At 37.2% G+C, this 19865-nt stretch overlaps 1 protein-coding gene across 2 annotated transcripts in view; it reads left to right on the top strand.

The window, feature by feature from the left end:
• Yipf4 (Yip1 domain family member 4) overlaps nucleotides 1–17939 on the top strand; it is a 34843-nt gene extending 16904 nt beyond the window's left edge. For both annotated transcript variants that reach the window (XM_005005047.4, XM_003473019.5), the window contains exons 2-6: nucleotides 60–213; nucleotides 2400–2571; nucleotides 6085–6162; nucleotides 11216–11329; nucleotides 16912–17939. In XM_005005047.4, the coding sequence (XP_005005104.1) occupies nucleotides 60–213; nucleotides 2400–2571; nucleotides 6085–6162; nucleotides 11216–11329; nucleotides 16912–17049 (656 nt within the window). In that variant the 3' untranslated portion in view covers nucleotides 17050–17939. The remainder of the gene's footprint in view (nucleotides 1–59; nucleotides 214–2399; nucleotides 2572–6084; nucleotides 6163–11215; nucleotides 11330–16911) is intronic.
• Nucleotides 17940–19865: the final 1926 nt, after the last annotated feature.

The raw sequence follows: 19865 nt of genomic DNA, 5'->3' as shown, positions 1-19865 counted from the left end.
CAAAAAACGATTCACATATTTTTTCTTTGGGTTACAGTTTTGTTCTTTTTTCTCCTAAGATCTCAGTGGATCCATAGCAGCCCCAGATGTCAAATTAAACCTTGGTGGAGATTTTATCAAAGAATCTACAGCTACTACATTTCTGAGACAAAGAGGATATGGCTGGCTTTTGGAAGTTGAAGATGATGATCCTGAAGATAACAAGCCACTTTTGTATGTAAAAATAATACATATTTTTGGTTTTAAGAGATAATCTGTGGGACGTTTATATTCTTTCTTGTAATTTAAAAACAAATGTGAAAAAAAATTTTTTTAATGTGAAAAATCTTTTCGTTGAAAGGCTATAGCAGTTTTCAATTTTACTAGTATTTGAAAAAAACTAAAACAGTGAAACTTTTTTTTACTTTGTTTTATGGCAAAAAGAAAAGGAATGGTAATCTCGCCGGGCATGGTGACATATTCCTGAAATCCCAGCCCTGTCAGGAGGCTGAGGCAGGAGAATCACTGAGAGTTCCCAGCCAGCCTGGGCTACAGTGTGAGTTCAAGGCCAGCCTGAACTGCATAGTGAAACCCTGTCTCCTGGACCTGAGGCTCAAGTAACTTTGTAGGCTTTTTTTTTTTTTTTTTTTTTTTGGTACCAAGGAATCAAGCTTTCAACCTTATTCTTGGCATGCTTGCTGAACTAAATCCCTTGCAATCACAGAACAGCTTTTGATTGCTTATTGTTGAAATTCAAATTTAAAACTAATTGAGATTTCTAAAAAGATTTCCAAAATCTATTACATAGAAAGTCCACAGCTGCCTTTAGTACTTAAACTATCGGAAGACTTCTTCTTTCTCCATAGTTTTAGAATCTTGTAATTTTCATCAGGGAGGGGGGGGGGGATGCAGGAGTAAATGAATAGTTTATATAGCTCAGCAGCATGAGCACCTACCTTGCAGAGTACTGTTGTGAGTTCAGTCCCCTATGGGGAAAAATAACAGATTGGTTTCCTTGTGTATTGTCATTGTCATTCAATGATAACAATTTTGGAAAGAAGAACCAGCCTATAGCTTTATAAAACTGAAGCATTCAAAACAAAACTGAAGCATTCCCAGGTTTTTCTTTCTAGTTAATTGTGGTGGTTAAAAACTGAAACATTTTTCTTACTGTTAATACACTATATTTCATCAAATCTAAGTATAGATTATAAGATGAAGTTATTATACATATTAATAAAAAAAAAAACTAGTCTTGGGATATAGCTCAGTGGCACAGCACCTGCCTGACACAAATGCAACGTCCTGAGTTTGGTTCCTAGCACAAAAATAGAATAAAAATACAAATAAAATACCCCAAAATAGTATAAAGCTGGGACATCAAGGAGCTCTCTTCTTAATAGAAGATGGATAAGAACTAACCTACCACATAGAAAAAGCAATGAAGTTTGCATGAGTTGGACGTAGGGTAGGTTGTTGAAAGAAGTTTTCCCTGAGAATATAAATGCCACACCAGTTCTGTAGGTTTAGTGTGAAATAGAAGTGTCCCAAATGTGTCGACAGACAGTTTAATTTACAGTTACGTTAAATTGATACTGCCTGGGCCACAGATATAGCTCAGTGACCCTGCACCTGCCTGGCAAGCGTGAGATGATGGGTTTGATCCCTGGTACAAAAAAAATTGATACTGCCTCCAGGAGACTGGCAAAAAGGAAACCAGCTCTTGGAAGCTTTCAGCCTCATTACAGGCTAACAACAATTGTAAGATATCAGCAACTGTGAGATGTATGCAGCTGTAAAGATACTGAAATAGTGAAGCATCTCATTCACTTGAGATAGTTCACCTTGGACAGTGGAATGAGGATACTTTAAATGCAGATATTTTGTTAACCTGTGCCTATCATGCTGTCATTATTTAAAATTAAAAACTTTCATGCCAGTCCTGGTGGTACCCACTTACAATCACAGCACTCAAGAGGCTGAAGTGGGAGGATCACCACAAGTTTAAGGCCAGCCGGGGCTACATAACAAGACTGTGTTTCAAAAAATAAACATGTACTTGGGGGGCTGAGGCAGGATCATTAAGAGTTCAAGCACAGCCTGGGCTACAAAATGAGCTCAAGGCCAGCCTGAACTACATAGCGAGACCTATCTCAAAAAGACAAAATACATACACACATACATACTTTTTTGAGGTTGGGGTAGGGGGTTGAGACAGGAACTTACAACGTATCCCACACTGACTTCAGACTCACTGCGTAGCCCAAACTGGCCTCAAACTCCTGAGCATCCTGCCTCAGCCTCCTGTGTGCTGGGATTATAGGGATGCACCACCCTGCCCAACTTAAACTTTTAAAAATTCTTTTGTAACTGTCATAATATTCAGAATTCTGCACTTTCTGAACTTCTTTTAATTGTAGGGAAGAATTGGATATCGATCTAAAGGATATTTACTACAAAATCCGATGTGTTTTGATGCCAATGCCTTCACTTGGTTTTAATAGACAAGTGGTGAGAGACAATCCTGACTTTTGGGGTCCTCTGGCAGTTGTCCTTTTCTTTTCTATGATATCGCTGTATGGACAATTTAGGGTAAGTATATCGTTTTTGTACTAATTCTAAATCTTTGAACTTTATATACTATAATTGTACACTTCTGTCTGAGAAGTGCTTTATCTTTGCCCATTTGTATTAGTCGCTTTTTGTTTCTTGGATAAAGTGTGCCATGCAAAAGAAAGGGTTTGTTTTGGTTGGCAGTGCTGGAGGTTTTAATCCATAGTCAGCTGGCGTATTGGTCACTTTCTCATCACTGGGACATAATGCCCAACACAGCTTAGAAGGGCTTGACTTCAGCTCATGGTTTCAGAGGTTTCAGTCCACTGTTGACTGGCATCCGGGCGGAAGTGGCCTGGTGGGAGGAGCTGGCAGAGGAAAGGTGATTAACCCGGACGCAGGTAGGGACAGAGACAGAGGCAGACACCCTCCCCCAGCCAGGCCCCACCTCCTGAAACCACACGGAGGATAGACCTTCAGGTGAGCATCTCACCCACACGATCCAGCCACCTTCTGAGAGCGCCACCTCTGAACCAGGAGACCTGAGCGGGACATTTCAAATCTAAATTATAACTCCATTATTTCTTACTTGTTTATTCCTAAAACTGTTCTTGAACTGTCCTAAAACTGTAGTTTAAAAAAAGGGTAGAGTTATGCACTTAAATAGCACTTTCCAAGATTTATCTTATCATCATTCATACAGAAAATACTGGTATTTGTAGCACAGTCTGAGTAGGGTAGAACAGCTCTCAACTGACTGGACTCAACCAGAGGCAAAAAGTTTGACCCTGCCTCTATGTTTCCCTAAAGGATAGAGTTTGAAGTGTAATACATAACTATGTTCTGCCTTTTATTTATTTTTAATTTTTTAAAATCTGCAGCTTTTGCTTGGTGTGGTGGTGCATACCTGTAATCCCAGTACTTGGGAGGCTGAGGCAGGAGCACCACTGCCTATTTTGAGACAGGGTCCCACGAGGCTCACTAAATTGCCCAGATCAAACTTGTGACCTTCCTTTCTCAGCCTCTAAGAATGCTAAATTACAGGCATGTCCCACTACATCCAGCTCTGGTATGTTTTTTATATTATTACTGTTATTTTAATAACTTTGCCCTACCCTTAAGGTCTTTACCATCCAAACACAACATACACGCGTCACTTTCTCCCCATTTAAGTCTTTAGGGAAATGTAACTCTTTAGTAACTTGGAAGTGAATTAATTTTTTTCTTTTTTTAGAAGCAAATTAATTAGAAGCAAAGCAATTTGCCACAGCTTGTTTCCTTTAAACAGCACACGTGTATTCTTTTATAATTCTGAAGACCAGCAGTCTACAGTGAGTCCTAAAGGGCTAAGATCAAAATGTCAGTGGGCGGTTCCTCTGGAAGTTCCAGAGAAGAATCTGTTGCTTGTCTCTTTAACTTCTAGGAGCTACCAGCATGTTTAGCTCCTGGGTGTGTCACTACAATCCATTTCCATGGTCACATTGCTTTTTCCTCTAATGTATTCAAATTTTCCTCTGACTTCTTTTAAGGACAGTTGTTACTACATTTAGGGTATACATGGATAAATCCATAGTAATCTCCACATTGCAAGGTCATTATTACACTAATGCTAGTAATGTTTCTTTTTTTTTTTTTTTTTTTTGTCTTTTTGGAACAGGGTCTCTATGCAGTTCAGGCTGGCCTTGAGCTCACTTTGTAGTCTAGGCTGGTCTCGAACTTGCAATGATCCTCCTGCCTCAGTCTTCCAAGTGCTGGGATTAAAGGCATGAGTCACCATACCCAGCTATTAATGTTTCTCCAAATCAATACTTTATATCATGTTTTCTGTTGAAATATTAATAAAGACCACTAAAGAAGTTGAATGGGAACTCAGGTCTCATATCTATCTCTTGTCCTTCATCTATAACATATGTAGTTTTATCTGTTTTGTATAATCTTTATTTGAACCAAGGATTCTAAGTAAAAAAACTGAAGGTTACTTTTGTCTTCATAAGATGTTGCTTAGAGCCAGGTGTGGTGGTACACACCTGTAATCCCAGGTGTAGTGAGGCTGAGAACATATCACTGCAAGTTCGAGACCATCCAGGCTCCATAGGGAGTTCAAGGTCAGCCTGAACTGCAGACTGAGACTCTGTCTTTAAAAAAAATTATTCTAACTGTGCTATACATTTTTGACAAGATTACTACAGGAAGGTCATTGTGCTCCTCTCTGTATACTAACAGAGAGCATGTGTTACTGTTCTTATAGTACTGGTGTTACTAACCTTGATCACTTGGTTAAGTAACAGGGCATTTCTGTCCATTTCCTCTACCAAAAAGTAACTATTTCTTTTTATAATTAATCTGGAGCTATTTTGCCATTACACAAATGTCCTATTTCTTATTCTTTTACCTAATAATTTTACTATCCATTGATGAGTCTCATATGCAGCAGTTTTAACTATAGTATTTATTAAATGATGATTTTCTTTTTCTTTCATTCCTTCAACATTTATTAATTGGTATTCTCTAAGGAACAGCTGTCCCTTTTTTACCATTACTTAGTTAGTTACTGTATTTGTGTCAGTATAGGCTCATGAATATTTTAGTTTCCATGCTATAATCTAGAATTAATTTTTTTTTTGAATTTTTTTGCTCACAGTGCCCCATCTTGAACCATTGGATACTCTTTTAGGTGGACCTATGAGTCCTTTTGACATATCCCATCATTTTTTTTTTTAAGCACATTCATGTCTTGTGACCCCACAAAGTATTCTAGGCTAATCTTGTATTTTCCCCACTCTAGCTTGTGAAGGGACCATTTCACCAAGGAATCTCAGTTCCTTTAATTGGGGCATATTTAGAAACCACTTTATTGCTAGTGAGGTGTTATTTCCAGACCCTCCCAAAAGGTAATTTTAAATCTGTGCAGATATCATTAAACTAAGTCTCAGGAGTTCTTTTAAAGACTTCTGGAGAGGACCGGCAAATTGTTTTGGATATGAATTTTCCATCAGGATACTATAAACCAGTGATGGTGGACCTTTTAGAGCCGTGATGGTAAACCTCTACTATGTGTGCTGGGACAGGCTGTTCGTTACCGTTGAAAGCTATAAAAGGTTCGCCATCGCTCTTTAGAGCCTTCAGTGATATAAACAGCTCACTGTGGCAGGTGTTCCATTAAGTTTGCCACCACTGATCAAAACCAAGGGGTTATCAGTAAATGCTTTTTTTTTTTATTTTTAATTTTTTTTTATTAACAATTAAGCCTTCAAATGCTAGGGCCAGGGTTATAGTTCTGTGACACAGCACCTGCCTGGCAAGCACACAAAGTCTAGAGTTCAATTCCCAGTACCAAAAAAGAAAGAAGTCAAGCACAGAGATGTTCTGTGGTTAGTATTTTAGTAATGTATTAAGTTTTGGAAAGATACATGAGAGCCATATATATAGCATCTCTATGTCCTGCACTCATGCACACCAAACTGTTTTAAGTGGTAGAAATTGAATTCCTGAAAAATTATCAGCTTGCTTTATTCAGTAATATTAATTATATGAATTTTGTTTCCATTAAAGGTGGTCTCCTGGATCATAACCATTTGGATATTTGGCTCACTAACAATTTTCTTACTGGCCAGAGTTCTTGGAGGAGAAGTAAGTAGTTAATTTTAGAAGTACTATTTGTTTTTTATGGTAAGCTTTATTTTTGGTAGTACAGATACCATCATTAAGTCTACTCATTATAGTGGTTTCCTGTCCATTAACTTAGACTAGTTAACTTTTGACTTAGACTACTTACTTTAAGATGATCAACATATTAGAATTATGTTTACTTTGAAAGGAAAAGATCCCATTCTACTTAACAAATAATACAGGTTTTCAGGGAAGCATAAAATTTATTTTTTATGGTAGTTCTCAAGTTTGTTCTCAGGTCCCATAAGGATTTCTTCATATGCGTTGTATCTGTCGATATTTACTTTAAAACAACCAAACTTTTCTAAAACAAAAAGTTAGAACGATATTACTTAAAATTTTTTTTTTTTTTTTTTTTTTTTTGGTCTTTTTCGTTTTTATCGGTACCAAGGATCGAACTCACGACTGCCTGCTTGGAAAGCAGGCGCTTATGCCGCTGAGCTAAATCCCCAGCCCTATTACTTAAAATTTTGTAAATAGCTTTAATGCAAACTAGATGGATTTAATTTGTTATATTGTTTAGGTGTAAGTATATTAATAAAGCAAAGCCCCATATAGGTAAATAGTTGGAAAAGAGACTTTGTGTTGTTGTCATGCTTTGCTCTTTCTTTTTTGAGGGGAGTGTGTACCTGGAATGGTTCTCAGGACCGCTGAGCTATATCCCGGGCTTCCTCTTTCTTTTTTGCTGCTGGTAGTGAGGTTTGAACTTGGGAAGCACTGAGGTATAGCCTCATCCCAATTTATTTCGTATTTTAAGACAGGCTCTCACTGAGTTGCCCCAGACTAGTCTTCAGTTTATAATAGCTTGAACTTGTAGTAGCTAGGATTACAGGGATATGGATACAGGGAGTACTTTAATATCTTTTCAGAGGCGGTACTCCTCTCTGATGCTATACCAGTATTCAGCAACTAGTAGTTTTCTTTTTTATTATTGATACATGTTTTTTATCCAGTGGAATCTACTCTGGAAGTATAAGCTTGAGATATTTTTAGCTAAATGGATGCACTTGAGACCCAAACCCTTAAGTGAAATAAATTGAATATACATGTGTAAATACTGCATTTTTCTTAAATGTGAAAAACTGAAAGTGTAAATAAGGACCAAAATATATAATAGATATTGTGAAATAGGAAGAAAATGTTCAAATGGGAACAGGAACAGGGGAGCGGGGAGGGGGAGAAGGAAGGAAGGAAGGAAAAAATGAGAAAAGGACAAAATGGAAACAAAGCTTTTATAAAGAAGAAAGGGAAGAAAGGGTGAAGGGAAGGTAGAGGAAGGAGAAAAAGAACCAAGTTTTATCGTGTACGGTACAGATTCCCTACGATGAATATGATTATTATGTATGCCTAAAATATACCAATAACTATGCCAGGCTTGGTGGAGCACACTTGTAATCCTAGCACTCAAGAAACTAAGGCAGCAGGATCACTGTGAGTTTGAGGCCAGCCTGGGCTACATAAGTCAGTTCAAAGCCAGCCCACACTACATAGTGAGACCCTGTCTAATAAATAAATAAATAGTAAGGAAGTACCTGTTTGAGGTACATAATCAGTGTATTCGTTGTAGGTAGTTAGTATATGTACATGACACATCTGAATTCTTTTTGTATCACCTTTCTTTTTCCCACTCCTAACATCCTCTTCACATTTGTGAAAGATTATCTCCCTGTCCTTCTGTGTATCTTTTATTTTGCTACTTATACTTTGGTTTTTCATATATAAGAAATATAATTTTTAAGCATATGTTTCAGATTCATTTCTCTTGACATTATGGGTTCAAGGTGCATCCATTTTTCTACAAATGACTTAATCATTCATAGGAGTGTGGTACCCCAGGGTGTATAAATAACCACATTTCCTCTATCCTTTAATTTGTTGATGAGTATATGGGCTTCTTCCAGTAGTTTCTTAAAAATTGAAGTGAGGAATCTCAAAACATGTCAATGAATTTTTACACTGTTTAATTAAATTTGCTTTAAGTGGATCTTTTTTATCCAAGCATGATTTTGTAATATCATGCATCGTTGTTCTAGAAAATACTAGCAGTTCACTGAAGCTTTGGTACTGGGGATCCAACTCACAACCTTTACTTGCCAAGGAGATGCTTGTGCCGTTGAGCTAAAATCCCTGGCCCAGTTTACTGGGTTTGCACATATTTTAAATGTTGACTTTTTTTTTCTTTTAGACAGTGTCTTACTACTGCTATATAGTTCAGTTTGGCCTTGAACTCACTGTGTAACCTGGGCTGGCCTCAAACTTATGGTGATCCTCATGCCTCAGCCTCCCCAGAGCAGGGATGCCACGCATGTACCTCCATGCCTGACTAAATGTTATTTTATTATGTAATATCAAAAAGTCACATTTACTAATATCACCACCCATGTCATCAGAAAAGACTATATTGGAAAACTTACGTAAGTGAACACAAATTTTTGTTGGAAATGTAAAATTTATCATTTGCAACCAATAGTGTGAGTTGTTTCTATGATATAACAGACTCATTTCATTTCAAGAACACGCTTGCCCTGCGCAAGTCTGAATAATCATAATTTATCAGTTGTCTTGGCAAGCAAAAATGATGATCCATAGAAAATCCATCTAACTCAGCTCCACGCAGTCACAGATTTTATTGCTTTGGATAGCTACTCAATCACCATTCAGCAGAATATTAAGAAGACATATACTGAGAAGATTCAATTTTTACTTATTTATTTATTGGTAGTGGAGATTGAACTCACAACCTCACATTTGCCAGGTAGGCACTAGGCCATTGGGAATTTAACTCAGGCTCTCTCACGTGCTGAACAAGTACACTACCACTGAGCTGTACCCCCGCCCCCACCATTTTGTCCATGAGACAGGGTCTCCTAAGCTGTTTGGTTTGGCCTTGAACTTTGGATCCTCCTGCCACACCGTCCCAGAGTGCTAGTGTAGCCGGTGTGCCTTCCTTGCCTAGCTCCTCCCTCTTTTTTTTTTTTTTGTCTTTTTCATTTTTATCAGTACCAGGGATCGAACTCACGACTGCCTGCTTGCAAGGCTTATGCTGCTGAGATAAATCCCCAGCCCCTCTTTTTTTTTTTTTTTTTTTTTGGTACTGGGGATCAAACTCATGACCTTGTGCTTGCCAGGCAGGCACTTAAGCCACTGAGCTAAATCCCCAGCCCCAGCTCCTCCCTCTTTAGTTTTATTTTAAGATGGTGTCCTCCAATTTGCAGTCCTCCTAGCTCAGCCTCTTAACTAGTTGGGATTATAGGCATGCAACAACATGCCCACATCCATTTTTACTACATTCATACATAAAAACTGGCTGTTTTTGTTTTTCTGTAATAACATAGAGACTACTAATAAAGTTTGTAGCACCTTGATTTGTGCTGAGGCAACACCAAATTTACTCACTATTGTTTGTGTCCTCTTAGTGCCAATATCAACCCAATGAAAGAGGCAAATAGTGTTATTGTGTTTGAGACAGGGTTTCACTATACCGTTCACAGTGAATTTGCTATGTAACCCAGACTGGCCTTGAACTCACAGTGATCCTTCTGCCTCAGCCTCCCAAGTGCTGGGATTATAGGCATGCACCACCATCCCTAGCGATAATATTTTGTTAGTATTATTAAAAAAAATAGTTTTGGGCTGAGGGTTTAGCTCAGTGGCACAAGTGCCTTCCTGGCAAGTGCGAGGTCGTGAGTTTGATCCCTGGTACTGAGAAAAAAGTAAGTTTTAACTTCACCGTCTTCTGAGAAAGTCTCTAGGATTCCCAGGGCTCCACAGGGCACATTGAAAACCACTGCTGTATTCAATATGTGACTTCATGAATTACTGTAAACCTAGAAATTCTACCAATTTATTTTGTAGAGAGAGTGAAACAAGTTGCTAGAGAGTTACATGTGTCTTGGTTTTCGTATCAGGCTGAATTTATGAATATCGAATCTTAAATGCTGAAGAAAATATTGAGCCCTCCTTAGGCTTGGTGAAAAGATCTGTCAAGTTCATTACTTGACTCTAATTCTTTTTAGCTTCCAAAATAATGTTACTTTTTATCTCGTCTCCTGTTCTTCTATTTATGCCTCATGAAAAGGGATCTACTTTTCTCCTTCCCTTTTATTGGAGTTTCAAAAGAGAATTAGCATATATATAATCATACATTATTATGTAATCAATCAATGTATATATTCAGTTCAACATATGAACCCCAGACTAAAATAAACTTAAAGTGGTATCTGTGAAACTTTCATTTTACATATAGAAACACTGAATAATTCTAACACAAAATTATATTTGTTTATATTTTATTTTTATATCTTAGACACACCTAGTGTACTTATATGAAAATAGATTTTACTAAATTTATTACTGTAATTTAAAACTTGGATTATAGGAGTGAGAGTCCATTTGAACTTTCCTGAGTAAAACACTTGGTCTCACTAAGAATCAGTCTAATGGGCACTTCAAACGTTGTAACTGCGGTTGATCTTCACACCATTGAAGCCCAAAACTTGGAGCAGAGAAGCCAATAAAAAATATTTGTCCCTTTATCTCTTCTGGATACCCTTTCTTCCCTTTGGACTGAATTTGTTTCATCTAGCTTCTTTGGACGTTAGATTTTTTTGTTTTTTAATCTGAATGGAATAATTCTGTTCCTTTTAAATAATTTTCCTACAATTTAGGGAAAATAGTGAAAAAGTATAGTATAGTATAATATAGTATAGTATAGTATAGTGTTAAAGGTAATTAGATACACAGTTCTGAAGTTCAAGAGCAATAGGCCTGGAAACTTAGAGTTGGGTGTCATCAGCACATTGACCCTAATTGCACCCATAATGGTTGGTGGAAGGGCCTGGGAACAGAGCAGACCACTGTAATAAGATAATTTGTAATATGGTGGAATTTGATATTATATGATTCCTTCTTTATTCTCACACTTATGTAAGGACAACAGAATATGTGACATTTAATGGTGAATAAAATGAGTTTCTTGATTTCTATATTTATTTAAAATTTTGAAAATTCACAGGTTTCGTATGGCCAAGTTCTTGGAGTTATAGGCTATTCATTACTGCCTCTCATCGTAATAGCCCCTATACTTCTGGTGGTTGGATCATTTGAAGTGGTGTCTACACTTATAAAAGTAAGTTATGTGATAGATTTTATGTAAAGTAGTTTACTATTTTCCAGTAGCAGAAAGTGTACTAGGCTTCTGGCTAAGCATATGGTAGTATAAAACTGCTCATCAGGCAGTCACTAGTATGTTGGAACAAAGACCTTCCTTACTAAGTTTACCAACTCAAAATATTTTTTCCTTTAATCACCAGAAATTACAAAATATTTCTGGAAGGAAAAACAAAAGCAAATTGAACTTCAGGAAATAGTCAGAATTTTGCAATGCTGAATTTTTCTCATTGGTATTTGTAATATGAGTTCATCTAACTTAGATTTTGAAGGGGATATTTAAAATTTCAGTGTACGTTTATTTAATAACTTAATTTTATTTGAATATTAGCTTTTATCAATATGATAGATGTGATTCTAATAAATTTGATTTTCTGTAATACAGATACTAAGTTAAACTTAACATATTTTAAACATTTACTGATGATAAATATTAATATATTAGTATCAATTTCTATGTTTATTAGTATTGAAAATAAAGGCTCTAGTATTGTATATATATTTACTACAGCAAATAAAGCTTTTTCTTTATGGGAATAAAACTTGTTAAGACTGCCATTTTCGGGTTTTCTTTGTTTTTCTTTTTGTGTTTTGTGACAGGGACCCACTATGTAGTTCAGGCCCACTTTGTGTTTACTATATAGTGCAGGCTGACCTCAAACTCATGGCAAGCACCACCAGGCCCAGCCAAGACTGCTATTTATAAAGTTTATTTTTGGAGGATTTGTTGTTGTTCTTTTTGACACAGGGTGTTGTTATATAGTTCAGCCTGACCTTGAACTGGGGCAAATCCTCCTGCCTCAGCCTTTTGAGGGCTGGGACTAGGGGCATATACCATCATACTTGATTTAGAACTGTATTATGTAATGCCTACACTAAAGTGTTTTTAAGTAATTAGAGCCACCTAATGTTGATGAGAGTTGGTTTTATTTCAAGTTTATTAGCAAATTCCAATGTGAAAGAAATAATAATTCATTTTATAATTAGGCAACCATAGGCTGTGTTATATAGGCATTGGATTTTTAAAAAGTGTGGATTTCAGAACCAGTCCATTTTGAATTCAAACTCTCGTTTGGCCCCTTTTTGTCAGCTGGCCTTTTGAGGGTATTTTAATTTTTCTTATCCTGAATTTATTCTTGACCATAGGAATCTTAAGTTGTTTTTTAAAAGTTTGTTACAAAGATTTTAGGTGTTTGATAGACACTCAGGTGATAGCAGCTGTTATTACAAACATAAAAGATTATTCTGAGGTCGGGCTGGGAATTTAGCTCTGCCGCATAAGTACCTGCCTTGTAAGCAGGCGGTCGTGAGTTCCATCCTTGGTACCAATAAAAATGGAAAAGACAGAAAAACAAAAAAACAAAAAAAGATTATTCTGAGGTCATCTTTGTATGTTTGAAATGTTTGAACAGTTGAGAGGCCAAAAAAATGTTGCTTTTGGCGGGAGGGGCCCTGGTGATTGAACTCAGAGCCTTGTGCATGCAAGGCAGGCACTCTACCAGTGAGCCACATCCCCAGCCGAAAAATGTTTCTTTTGACCCAAAAAAAGTTTTTTTTGTGGTCCTAAGGGATTGAACGTGGGGCCTAGCACATTGTAGGCAAGTGATTTACTACTGTCTCCCCAGTCCAAATGTTTTCATGTTAGATTTTAAAAACGTGGTTTTCAAGCCTTACAGAACAGCAGCAGCTAGTTTCATGCTGCTGTTTGATTATTCTACCCTTAGTAGATACGCCACATGATTCATTTAGAATCAGTCTGCTGTGTGGTTTTACCTGGACTAAACCTGCTTGAATATTTCTGAAAATATTCCTAAAATTCTAAAAATGTTATCCTCTGGTCATTTTTAGTCAGTAGGCTCAAATGAAAGTCAGTTCTTAAGCTTTATATAGCATGTTAATATCATAATAATATAGAAAATATTTTCTATCCAAAAAATTTAGAATAAAATTGGATTTTTAAAAATTATCTTTTTTTCTTTTCGGTGCTAGGAATTGAACTCATGACCTTGCACTTACCAGGCAAGCATTTGAGCCGCTACGCTAAATCCTTGGCCCTAAATATTACTTTTAGAGCCAGGCATGATGGCATACATCTGTGATCCCAGTATTCAGGAAGCGGAGATAGGAGGATCACAGTGAGTTTGGTGCCATCCTGGGCTACATAGTAATTTTCAAGGTCAGCCTGAGCTACAAAGCAAGACCTACAAACCAAAACAAAAGATGATTGTTTAATCTTCACTGCATAATAAGTTATTATATATGCTTCTAATTTTAGCCCAAGATTTGTTGAGAAATATGTTCCAAAATGCTTGTCAGTTAACTCTGGCATTACTGAGTTACAACCATTTATAGTAACAACAAAAAACCTGATAAATTTCCTTGTACTTTGCTATATGCCTCAATTATTTTTTCCTGCTTTTCTTTTTTTTACCATACTACCCAGAGAGCAATGACTTATATCCCTAGCCCTATTTATTTATTTGTTTATAGTTAGGGTTCCGTTGTTTGGTTTGGTTTGGTTTGTTTTTTTTGGTACCTGGGATCAAACTCACCTCACTCTTGCTAGGCAGGTGCTTATGCTTCTGAGCTAAATCTCCAGCCCCTTGTTTTGTTTTATGGTTATGAGTTTTGTTTTTTGTTTTAATACAGTAATGGAGATTAGGCTGGGCATGGTGGCCACGCCTGTAATGCCAGCACTCAAGAGGCTGAGGCAGGAGGATCGTTGCAAGTTCGAGACTAGGCTACAGAGTGAGCTCAAGGCCAGCCTGAACTGCATAGCAAGACCCTGTCTCAAAAAGATAAAAAAAATAAAATAATAATAATGGAGATTAAAACCAAGCCATTGTCTGTGCTGGGATGTAGCTATGCCATCGAGCTACATCCCAACCTTTTGATTTTAGTTTGTGATAAGGTCTCACTTAAATTGTCCAGGCCATCTTCAAAGTTGGGATCTTGGCTTAGTCTCTGCAGCACTTGAGATTAAAAATGTGTGTCACCAAACGTGTCTGCCACTGCGGTCTCTTCCCGTTCCCTCTCCCCCTTCTCCCCTCCTCTTCCTCCTTTTCTCCTTGTCTTCTTTCTTTTACCCCTTTGGTCATATTGGGGATTGAACTCAGGGCCTTCTCCCTAAGCTGTATGCCCACCCTTTTTTATTTTGAGATAGGGTCTCACTAAGTTAGTAAGTGCACCTGGCCGGGTCTGAGCTTGCAGTCTTCCTGTTTCAGCCTCTCAGAAAGCTGGGATGCAGATGTGTACCACCCTGCATGACCTCTTTTTTTTTTTTTTTTTAAGTTTAAAAAGCGTAGTAGAAAGTCAGACCATCCCAAATATATTTTCATCCAGTACACAATATCGTTGTCTTTGTTTTTAAATCCTGCATCAGGGGCTGGGTGTTTAGCTCAGCAGCATAAGCGCCTCCCTTGCAAGTGCACGGTCGTGAATTCAATCCCCAGTACCGATAAAAAAGAAAAAAATAAATAAATCTTGCTAGTAGTCCTCAGCTGAAACCAGTTTGCTCCCCGGGCGGCACCTTACAAGGTCTAAGGTTTTGTTTTGTTCTGTTTTGTAACAGGGATGGAGCTCACAACCTCTCTTGCCAGGCAGGTGCTTCTGCTACTGAGCTTATATCTGTCCCTGTCTGAGGAACTTTTTGTGTTACTGATGGGGAGGACAATGTTACTAGCATGGGGGGGGCTGGAGGTCAGGTATGCTGTTAAGCACCCAACAGTACGTTGGACAGCCCCCATAACAAAGAATTACCTCCCTGAAATGTCAGTCATGAAGGCTGAGAAGCTATGCTCTGCCTAGCTTGTCACTGTTCTTATAATTTCTTCCCTTGCAATTCTTCTTTTATTTATGCTATAAAATTTCTTTGATGACTAATTAATAGATACTTCAGTAGAAATACTCTAGGATGTTATATAATCAATCAAGAGAACCATGCTGTTTTATTTAATGAAACTGTTGACCAAAGTGTAACCTTTTTTCCTCTTTTTTATTTAATCTGTACTTTTTTGTGTGTTTGGTTTGGTTTTTTGAGACAAGGTGTCACTATGCAGTTCAGGCTGGCCTTGAACTCACTTTGTAGCCCAGCCTGATCTGAATTTGCAAGGATCCTTCTGCCTCTGCCTCCCAAATGCATGCTGGTGTTATAGACGTGGGACACCATACCTGGTTTAATGCTTACTTCTGCCTGTTCCTGGGGAGAAAACTGTGATACTTACATAAATGTTGTATAAAATTTCACCAAAAAATTGTGTTTCACTTAATTGTTGTTTTTTTTTCTTCTTCTGTTTTTTTCTTTTTTATTGTTACCAGAATTGAACTCAGGACTTCATACTTGCCAGGCAGGCACTGTGCTCTATCTCCAACCCCTTCTCACTTCTTAAATGGAGATGTTTTTACTTTTCAGGGATGTATTTTGTCTCGGCATTTGGTCTAGTCAGTTACATTTTTTACTTTCTTTCAAGAAACTCTCCTGGTCGTAGAGCCAGGTATGACAGCACACACCTGTAATCCCCGGTCCTTAGGATGCTGAGGCAGGATCACCAAGTTCAAGGCTAAAAATGCCAGGTTAGCCGAGACCCTTGTCTCAGACTTGTTTTGTTTTTTTGAGGCAGGGAAAAAAACTTTTGAGACTAAGTATTTAACCGTGTAGTTTAGAGTGGTCGTGAACTCACTAGTATGCAGTCCAGGCTGGTCTTAAACCCAGAGCAAACTTCCTGCTTTAGCCTCTCAAATACTGGGATTACAGGTGTACATCACCATGTGCAGGAAACAGATTTTTCAGTTACAAAAAGGGATGGGGACCAGGGATAAAACTCAGTAGTATAAGAGCCTACCTGGCCAGCTCAAGGTCCTCAGTTCGATTCCTGGTACCAAAAAAAAAAAAAAGGGGGTGGTGAAGAGAGAGGATAGGGATGCAGTTTATCATTCCCTGGGTTCAGCCTCTGTGTGGAGGCTAGGGATTTACCTTCCAAAGTCACCAGGGACACTTGTTGACAAGGCTGATAACTAGAACCTTATTTTAGGAATTAAACTCAGCAGAACTAAAGCAAATACCGCAAGTTTCTTTTAATAGGTTTCTTTTAATAGGTATTTAATAGATTTTTTATGATTAGACAGACATTTTGATTTCTCCTTTTCTGTTTTTTGGTCTTTATTTATTTATTTATTTTTTATTTTTGAGAGAAGGTCTCACTATGTAGTTCAAACTGGCCTTGAACTCACTGTGTAGTCCAGGCTGGCCTCAAGTTTGCAGTGATCCTCCTGCCTCAGGCTCCTAAGTGCTAGAAATATAGGTCTATGCAACCACACCTTGCAGATTTGATTTTATGAAGACCACATCCACAGAAGCTAAGAAGCAGAGTAAAGATGAACATATTTTTAACATTTTTAATAAGTTTTATTATTTACCACAGGTGGTGATTAATTTTTTGATTTCTTTTTAAAAAATAGCATAAACATGATTTTTACTCTATGATATCCAAAAAGTTGATTTGCTAATATGCTACCTTTTCTCTCTTTTTTTCCTTCCTTAAGCTGTTCGGTGTGTTTTGGGCTGCCTACAGTGCTGCTTCATTGTTAGTGGGTGAAGAATTCAAGACCAAAAAGCCTCTCCTGATTTATCCAATCTTTTTATTATACATCTATTTTTTGTCCTTATATACTGGGGTGTGATCCGAATCATACATACGTAGAAAAAGACAATGTTACCTTTGTGGGCTGGGAACTCCTGCTGACGAGATTGGAAAAACCTTGGTAAAATTTTACATGTTTCAGATGTAAATAAAGGTAGGTCGAAGGTCTTTTTTAAACAATATTTTTTGTATTTAATTAAGCAGTTGCAATTATCTGGGATTTTTTAGTCAGGATTCTAAATTCTGTTTATTTCTTCATATTCCAGTGAATAAAATATAAAAGCATTGTGTTTTTAAGATTGTGTCAATGTTCACAGGCTTTATGTGTCACAGGCTGTGCCAAAAGCACCTGGATTGGTAACTATATTTCACTTGAAGGGTAAATTTGACAACATCCTGATAATCTAAAAGTGCAATTTTTTTCTTTAAAGAATTTACTCCTGCATTGCAGATCCTGTAGATACATATTTATATTTATACATATATATTTATGAAATAATTCTTATTATTCACAATATATATTTCTGAATAACCTAAAATTTAAGATATTAAATCTGATGCTTAAACTTCCTTTAATTTGGCCATTAACCTTTTTATTTTAAAAATTCATTTTTTAAATTGTGTTTTTTAAATTAGAGTTGCTGATGTAGATTTGGTTTGTATGGGTGTGCTTTTGAAAACCTGTTTTGAATGTCTAAATGTCTGATTTAAACTTTGAGTTTTATCTTTTTGACTAAAGGACCAAAAGATATAAAGGATATGGCATTCATTAAAATCATTAATATGGAGAAAGACAATAATATTTATAGCACTAGTAAATATTTTTTAAGTGATACTTACAAATTAGCAGTTATGGGAAAAAAGACAAAACCTTGTGGTCCTGAGCAATGTTATATGAAGTAGAAAACAATAAAATGTTTTCCAGCTGTGTGTTTTGTTGTATGATACCTTGTCCTGTGTTACTTGATACTTTAATAAGTATCAGGCACTCACTAACAAATGTACAATTTTTGCTAAGAAAATTACTAAATTTTTATTGGTGAAATTTTTTGTAAATGATTCCTAGATTCTATGTATGCTTTTAATTAATATAACTTTGGACAGTGGATAAAATATTTTTGTGCTGGAGTGTAGTTCAGTGAGAGAGCATTTGCCTAGCATGGTCAAGGCTCTGGGTTCAGTACCCACACTGAAAAAAAATGTGTTATCCTTTCTTCTCTCACCTGAAAGGGTTACTGCTTTTCTCGATATGGTAACATGGTCATCTCTTGCTGTGTGTGCCTTTATCAAACTTACCCATCAAGCCTGGATCTTCAGCTTTCCCACACATCCCAACTGTAGAAAGAAAAGCTTACTGTATGTATGTTTTTGCCATCTGAGGATCGAAGCCAGAACCACACACTAGCAGGGCAGCCACTCCACTGCGCTATACACTCCAGCCTCCAAAACGCGTAGTTTAAACTACAGGAAAAATGCGAAGCACTTTTGTGCTAGGATACAGAAAATTATGTATGCTAATTTTTTAAAACAGATATCCAGTAAACAGAACCACCCATGATATAAAGTTTCTGAAACTTAATATGATATAGTAGCGAAGGATTTATGACTACAGAAGCAGCAGCTGTAAGATACACATTTGTCACCCTTAAAAATTCCTCAGGTCAATGCTTTGTTACAGTGGATTACTTGGTATTCATAATATTGACTGGAATGTTCCTCATAAAGTTTAGAAGTCAGGACCAGGTAATGGAATTTTACTCAGTGACAAATCAAGGCATTTTCTGACTACCTCTATCAAAAGCGGTTTAAATTTTTTAACTAGCGTTGCTTGCAGATATGTGTAAAATATTCACATATATGGATCACATTTATTCCTAGTGGTATATAACAATGATATAAGTCTTTTACGGTTTTCATTGATACAAACAGCCTGCTGCAGCACAGGTACCATACAGTTGCCAGCACTGATATAGGATAAAACAAAGTGGTTTTGGTTTTGGTACGGGGATCAAACTCACGATCTTGCGCTTACCAGGCAAGTGCTTGAGCCACTGAGCTAAATCCTTGCCCTAAAATGAAGTATTTCTTTTAAAGAAGGTATTTTAAAATAATAGCACTTAATCCTGAGACCTGTTTTGTTAAGTGTATATATAAGTAGAATATATAATGTTTCAAGGTCAATGAATGTCATTTTCATGAGCTAAAATGTAAAGCAGTTAAAGCAGGTTATCAGCTTAAACATGTGATTGTAGCTGGAGATTTAGCTCAGTAGCACAAGGGTCTGCTTGGCAAGTGCGAGGTCATGAATTCAATCCTCGGAATAAAACGAAAAGCAACAACAAAAAAGTGTAAAAATGTGATTGTAGATGTGTGCAAGATTCTGTCGTCCTACACTGCATTCGTAAGGCTTCCCGTTGCTGGGTCCAAACTACCTAGCACTGCAATCTAGGGGAGGTTTAATTTGGCTTAGGGTTTCAGAGGTTTCAGTCCATGGTTGACTGGCTTCAAGACAGAAATATCACAGCAGGAGGATGTGCTGGAATACAGCTGCTCTCTTCCTGCTGTCAGAGAAGCAGAGCAGGAAACAACACTAGAGCCGAAAGGCTGAGGGACCAGATACAGTACATGAATTCACACCCACCTACCCTACCCAGACACACCCAGGAGAGTACTTCAGTATCCCACAGACAGCTCCCAAGCCAGTCAACTTGGTAAAGGTCATATATGTCATATAATGGTAAATGAACCATAGAAAAGTACTGTCCTCAGATTTTTATGTAGTATTTCCAAGCCCTACGGATTTTAAATCATGGCCTTTAGGCTAACAGTGTTTTGTAGACAGAATTAGCCAGTTAT

Source organism: Cavia porcellus, unplaced genomic scaffold (genome assembly GCF_034190915.1).
Source record: "Cavia porcellus strain 051 isolate PalLab524CR breed Dunkin Hartley unplaced genomic scaffold, mCavPor4.1 scaffold_1, whole genome shotgun sequence".
NCBI classification, from domain to species: domain Eukaryota; kingdom Metazoa; phylum Chordata; class Mammalia; order Rodentia; family Caviidae; genus Cavia; species Cavia porcellus.
This window is presented reverse-complemented; position numbering and strand designations above follow the sequence as displayed.